The 6,815-nt window shown below is 54.3% G+C and overlaps 1 protein-coding gene across 1 annotated transcript; it reads right to left on the bottom strand.

The window, feature by feature from the left end:
• Positions 1 to 780: 780 nt before the first annotated feature.
• On the bottom strand, positions 781 to 5,767 carry SRXN1 (sulfiredoxin 1). Its single transcript, XM_004746814.3, has 2 exons — positions 5,491 to 5,767; positions 781 to 1,634 (listed from the first exon to the last, which is right to left on the bottom strand). The coding sequence occupies exons 1-2, from the start codon at positions 5,704 to 5,706 to the stop codon at positions 1,431 to 1,433; spliced, it is 420 nt and encodes a 139-aa protein (XP_004746871.2). The 5' UTR covers positions 5,707 to 5,767; the 3' UTR covers positions 781 to 1,430.
• Between the last annotated feature and the right edge of the window lie 1,048 nt (positions 5,768 to 6,815).

Below are 6,815 nucleotides of genomic sequence, written 5' to 3'. Positions count from 1 at the left end.
CACCTCCTCCCCTAGATTTAAGGGCCAGGACAATTTCTTAGTGACTTCAGCTCAGTCAGCTCAAGATTTGGAGCAAAATGAGAGAAACGGTATTTTGCCTCTATGCAACCATTTGTGATTGATGAAAAAATGCTACCAATTCTTTGTGGTTGCTCCCGGTAAGAGGTAATTTTGCCACCCCTTGAATCCAGGCCAGCTGTATGATTTGCTTTGATCCAAAGAACTTTGCAAGGGATGTTGTACCAATTCTGGGCCTAGGACTAGAAACCTTGCAGCTTCTACTTTTGCTCTCGTGATATTCTGAAGCCATGTCAATACGCCTGAGCAAACCTGCTGGCGAGACTGCATGGACAAGGACCAAGTCACCCAGCCTTGGGCCTGCCAAATGCCAGGCAAGTGAGTGGGGCCACCTTAGACCATCCAGCCCTATCCGAGGTAACAGCTGAGTGCGCGCAGCCTTGGGAGTGACACTGGGCACGACCAGCACAACTGTCCCAGTGTGCCCAGCCCAAATTGCAAACCCACAGAACTGTAGGCAAATGAATGACGTGCTTTTAGTGGTCAAGTCTGGAGATGGTCTGTTACACAGCAAAGACTAACCGGTACACAATTCCTTATTTCTCTTTTGGTAGTAGGATTCCAATTTTATTTTAGGAAGTAGTGTGTCAGTCCCTGATGGGCTATGAATGGTCTAATTATAACAATTCTGATCCCTACCATCTTAGCTTTCTTTGTAGCCAGGGGTGGCAATAGCTGGTTTGGGCCAAGGAGACCTAAGTAGAAATACACAGGGGGACAGAACAGGAAACAGCCCTTTGAGAAAGGACTGACTTCATGATAGAAGTCAACAGCTGGCTTGGCCATTCTCCCCCCCAGCCCCCACACCTTTCTTCCTTGAACGCATCCACGATTCCTGGAGGCATAGCAGCCATCTTTGACCATGAAGTAACAAGCAACGAGGAGAAGGCCAAAAGGAATCAGAGATATGAGCCCTGCCTTTGCTGGGGTGCTGCACCAATACCACCTGTCTCCAGAATTCTCTTTGCTTAAGCCGCTGTAACCTAGGCTTTCCCTTACTTGTGGCTGAATGTGTTCCACATAATGGGAAATACACGGATGAAAACGTAGGAGCCTTGTCCTTGGGAATCTGGAACCAGGAACAGGTGGCTCTCCAAACTCATCTTCTTTTCCATTTCATTCTCTCCAGAATACCTCGAGGGCCCCGTTTCCGCAGCAGTGGGATCTGGGGCTCCCACATGGTTCAGGAACGAGTCCAAGATCTCGCAGCTCGTGAAACAGGTGCTCAGAGTCAGACCTCCCCCTGGGCGCAGAGATGGCGCCCCTGACTGCTTCCTGCATGGTCCAGCCCCCCCAGAGGCTGGGTGTGTCTTCTGGGCTCTTGGGAGTGTCAGGTGGTGAATAGGAGGCCGCTATTGTAAGTCTGGGGTAGATGCGCCCAGGTACACCCTGAGGTCCGAGAGGGTGGACTGGACAAGCTTGGCAGGGATGGTCTCTCGCTGCAGCTGCTGGTAGGCTGCATAACGGTGGCAGCCCCCGAAGGAGTAGAAGTAGTCACCGCCCTGGGCCCCTTTGATCCAGAGGACGTCAATAGGGGGGACGCTGTCTGGATCCTCCTGGAGAAGAGGGCACAGTGTCAGTGAGCACGGCACAAGGCTTGGCAGTTTGCGACGCAGACTCCGTTAACCTGTGCTGAGCTCCTATAGGGTATTTGCTGGCTCCCGCTGGCTTGTGAGAGGCAACTGTTAAATATTCAGGAATTCTGTGCACTGGTTTTCATCAACTCAGTAGCTTGAAAATCAGCCATGGTGATTTACATCAGGGAAATGAACAGATGCTACCAATCAGGGCTTTCCCCCCCCTAGAGACCAGGTTGTTAAACATTTATCAGTTTATTATTATACCATATACACACTATCTGTTTGGCCTTGTTCTAGACTCTGGGAATAAAGCAGAGGTAGAATGGGACAGACACAGCCCCTGCCTTCACGGGACTCTGGTCTGGTGGGGCAGATGGAATGAAAGTGAGAGCTGGAATGATCTATGCTATGAGGACAGTGACACAGGCTGACGGGCCAGGGACAGGGGTCCAAGAGGGCTCTTTGAGGTGACAAGGAAGCACAGACTGAACGCAGAGGAGTTGGCCTGGGAAGAGAGACAGATGGAATGTTTAGAGTCAGACCCTGACTGCCTAGGTTCAAATCTCAGGTCTGCTACTTAACTGGTACATGATCTTTGACAATGAATCTCTGTGCCTCTGCTGCCCCGTCTATCAAAAAGGGACGAAGACAGGAGACCCCCTCATAGAGCTGTTGAGTTACATGAACTAACATATATAAAGCACTCTGAACAATGCTTGGCACATGGAAAGTGCTCAATAATGTATGCTCTGCACTACCGGAGGGAACAGCATTCCAGGCAGAGGGAAGAGCAAATGCGAAAGACCCGAGGCCAGAACAAGTTCACCATGCTGGAGGCAGGGCAAAGAGGCCAGTGTGCTCATACTGGACTCGAGGTTGAGGAGTATAAGAGGTCAGAAATGTCAGCAGAAGCCAGGCTGTGCAAGGCTGGTTTCTAAGAGCAGTGGGTTGGCCCTGGAGTGTTTTAAACAGTGAAAAGGTGACATGATTTGATGACCCTTCTAGAAAGGTGTCATGAGAGAGTAGTTTGGTGGGATGGACAAAGGGGAAACCAAGGTGAGGCCTTCACAGGTATCCGGCAGAAGATGTGGTCCTGGATGAGGATGTGGACCAGGACGGGGAGAGGCAGACAGGTTCGGAACATGGTGGCAACTCTGAGAAGACTGGCAGAAGGGCTGAATGTGAGAAGAGAAAGAAGAGAATCTAGGTTGACTTCCTGTTAGGGGCCTAAGCAGCCAGGTGCAGGGTGGGTAAAGCCTGAGGTAGGGCGGGCTAGGGGATGGAGCACAGTGGGGAGACCACATTAGGCGAGAGCTTCCTGCCACTGGCCCATGTGTTTGCTTTTTTTTTTGAAGATTTTATTTATTTATTTGACAGAGAGACAGAGATCACAAGTGGGCAGAGAGGGGGAAGCAGGCTCCCTGCTGAGCAGAGAGCCCAATACAGGGCTCGATCCCAGGACCCTGAGATCATGACCTGAGCCGAAGGCAAAAGCTTAACCCACTGAGCCACCAGGCAGCCCCCTCCCGGGGTTCTTTTATTATGCTTATTTGATAGATTCATTTATCCATTTATTCCAGAAATGATGACTAAACCGTAAGTCCCAGTAGGGACAGGAGGGGACTCTGGACCCCAAAACACCTGCATCTAAATTTCAGCTCCTCCGCTGAGCCGCAAGACACTCGGAGCAAATGGGCTCAGTGCTCCGAGCACCACTCCTCATCTGTAAAATAGGTGTGGATGCTCATTGGGGCTGCAGGTGAAGAGTCACGGAGCTGATGCCTGTGAGGCACAGAGCACAGCCTGTCCGGCAGCGGGGTATGAACGAGGGGCTGGTGTTGGACAGGCCTTGTGCTGGGCACCGGGGGAACAGTGGTGGGTGGGTGGAGTCATGGCCCCTCAAAACGTCTACATCCTAATCCCTGGAGCCTGGGAAGGTAAAGGGGACTTTGCAGATGGAATGAAGTTAAGGTTCTGAGACGGAGAGATTATTCTGGGTTATCCAGATGGGCTGAATATAATCACTGGCATCCCTGAAAGTGGAAAAGGCAAAAGAGGAGGTCTGATATCGCTGGCTTTGAAGATGGGGGAAAGAAGCCATGAGCCAAAGAACTAGAAGCTGGGAAAGGCAAGGAAAGGGATTCCTCCCAAAAGCCTCCAGAAGGAATGTGGCCCGTGCTGACACCTTGATGTTAGCCCCCTGAGACGCATTTTGGACTTCTGAATTATAGAATTATGAACTAATACATTTGTATTGTTTTAAGCCACTGGTTCCCGGTAATTTGTTACAGTTGCCATAGAAAATGAATACATATGGTTAAGCAAAGACAGGTTTGGTTCTTGCCCTCACCCGGCATATGGTTCAAGCATGGAAGACAGGTGTCTAAACAGGCCATTCAAACCCAGTTTGATCAGAGCTGTGCTGGGGAGCATGCAGGTGTCTGTCTCCCCACCCCCACCCCAGGCCACTAACCCGGTAGGGGGCGTCAGGGAAGACACTGACACTGGGACAGCAAGACCAAGAAGGAGTTAGAAACAGTAAAGAAGAGATGGAAGAGGGGCGCCTGGGTGGCTCAGTGGTTTGGGCTGCTGCCTTCGGCTCGGGTCATGATCTCAGGGTCCTGGGATGGAGCCCCGCATCGGGCTCTCTGCCTGCCTCTCTGCCTACTTGTGATCTCTGTCTGTCAAATAAATAAATAAAATCTTTAAAAAAAAAAAAAAAAAAGAAGAGATGGAAGAGTTCCTGGCAGGGCAGGTGGGGGAAGCCTGTGCAAAGGCTCAGGGGTGGATCCTCCGGGAAAAGCCAGACATCACGGCTAGTCAGTGCTGAGGAAACAGCCAGGATATGACCAAAGTCCCTGCTCTTGTGCAGTTGACCTGAGGTGGGGAAGACAGACAATAAAACACAAATATGTAAGTCACGTGGACAGAAGTGCTTTATGGAGAAATAGCTCGGGTACAAGAAGAAATCTTGAGAGGCCAGGACAGTGTTAGCAAGGACAGAGAGGGGGCAGAGGCCTGAACCAGGAGAGTGTGCAGGCCCTGTGGCTATCTGGGGCAGCAGTTCCTGGCAAAAGGTACAGTGGTACAAACCCTAGGGCTGAACACCATTCTGGGGAGCGGCAGAGGGGTCCAGAGGGGACTTGGGAGTCTCACGGAGCCACCAAGGGTCTGATGGGGAAAGGTGACGCGATCCCATGTGGGCCTAAGCGGACACACGTTCCTTTCCCCCATAAAGTTCCTGCCAGGATCACTTCCCCATTCTTCAACACCCTCCCTCAATGATAAGGCTGACCCCTGTCCTCTCCCAGGTCCAGTTCCAGCAAGGGCCTCCCAGCAGGCACGACATGTCCAGTCCCACTGCCACGGACTGTGACCCAGAAATGACAGCACGGCTTAACTCTAGAGTGTGGTGGCCATGCAGCTGGGCGCTGGAGCCACTCTGCCACTTTCAAACTGCCTAACCTTGGACAAGTTACTTAAAGGAAAAAAAAAAAATCCTCCCGTGCCTCAGTTTCCTCATCTGTGAAAGAGGGGCAGTAGTAGCATCTACCTCACAGGGCTGGCATGAAGCTTAGGCACTTGAAACAGCTCCTGGGCACTGCAAGGGCTATATTTATAAATAGAGTTAGCGATCGTTTTTAAAATTATCTCCACCAATCTCCTGCAGTCCAATAGAGGAAACAGAGGTCCAGAGAGGCCCAGCCCCTTGCTCAAGGTCACACAGCAAATGCCGGGCTCCGGCACAGCGCCTGGAACCAGTGCGGTCTCGCGTCCAGTGTGACCTCCCTCCTGCGGAGCCCTCCCTCCGGCCCGCCTCCCCGGGCCTCACCCGGATCGTGTCCACGAGGCTCTGCACCTTGGCCGGGTCCAGCACGGACGGCAGCGGACGGATGAGCACGCTCAGCGGCACGTTGTGCACCGCGGCGATGCAGCCCGAATGGATGCTGCCGCCCTGCGCGCCGCCGCTGGGCCCGGGTCCCCCAGGCGCCCCCCGGCCGATCCCGGCCCCGGCCCTGCCCAGTGCTCCTCCCGCGCGCAACCCCATTGCTCCTCCGCCGCCAGCTGCTGCCGCCGCCGCCGCCGCCGCCGCGCCGCCCGCGAGCTTTAACCCGGGCCGGGCCGTACCACTCCGCGCAGGCGGCGGGGGCGGCCGCCGGGGCGAGCGCGCGTCTCCTCCACCCGGGAGTGGTCCGGCCCCGCGCTCCCCGCTGCCTGCGCGCGGCGGCCCGCGCGGGACTCGGGCTGTCCGCCGGGGGGCGCCCCGCAGCCTCCCCTCCGCCGCGCCGCGTCCCGCAGTGGAAGCGCCCGGGCCGGCTGACTCAGGGTGAGTCCGCAGGTTGTGGGGCGGGAGGGGCGCGGCTGACGCGGAGGCCCTGGTGACTCAGGCCCCCGGCGGGGGCGGGGGCGGGGACGAGGGGGGGTGGGGAGGGACGGCAGGACCTGCCCAGCGAGGATGAGTTGGCAAAACCCGCGGTGCTCGGCTGCCCCGGCAGTCTGTCGGAGCAGTAGCTGGAAGAGCCAAGGAGGTGATTTAAAACTACGATTCGGTGTTGTCAGGCGCTGTTCGGAAGCCTTTGCATGTATATTAACTTATTTCAGTCTCCAAACAACCCCGCGAGATAAGTGTGATTATTATTATTCCCCTTTTACAGATGGGAAGACTGAGGCACAGTGAGCTTTAAGTGATTCACCCAAGGTGACGGAGCTAATAAGTGGCTGAGCCTGTTTTTGAACCAGGGTTCAAATCCAGGGTGTCTCACCTCAAAGTACATTCTGTACCTCACTGCTGGCTGCCTCTTTTCAGCCAAAGTAACTGTCACAGGGAGCCTTCTGGAATGCTGCTGACAATGTGTGGGCACGGCCCTAAACATAAACACATGGCATCTTCATAGCACCACTAAGACGTAGGTGTTAGGGACAGAATTATTGAACTGCTTGTCCAAGGCAGGGCAGCTGAAAATGAAAGCCACCTGAGCCTGTAACCCAGCTTACAGATGTGGACACTGAGGCTGCGGAGTGGGTGGGGTGGGGTGGGTGGTGGTGCCTTGGGTCCAGAAGTGCTGAGTGCCAGCCCCACTCTCTCCCATTCAAAGTCCTCTGAGGCCCAGGTTCAGCACCCATTGTCCTCTGGGGCCAGGGGGAGGTAGGCAGAGG

This window comes from Mustela putorius, unplaced genomic scaffold (assembly GCF_011764305.1).
Source record: "Mustela putorius furo isolate JIRA1106 unplaced genomic scaffold, ASM1176430v1.1 tig00000743_pilon_pilon_pilon, whole genome shotgun sequence".
Lineage (NCBI taxonomy): Eukaryota > Metazoa > Chordata > Mammalia > Carnivora > Mustelidae > Mustela > Mustela putorius.
This window is presented reverse-complemented; position numbering and strand designations above follow the sequence as displayed.

What these genes read in the sequence shown, in the direction of transcription:
- SRXN1 (XM_004746814.3), bottom strand. Translation starts at nt 5,706, where the DNA reads ATGGGGTTGCGCGCGGGAGGAGCACTGGGCAGGGCCGGGGCCGGGATC. An exon ending in GCCTCGTGGACACGATCCGG is followed by an intron (nt 1,635 to 5,490) that starts GTGAGGCCCGGG and finishes CCTCTTCTCCAG; the next exon opens with GAGGATCCAGACAGCGTCCC.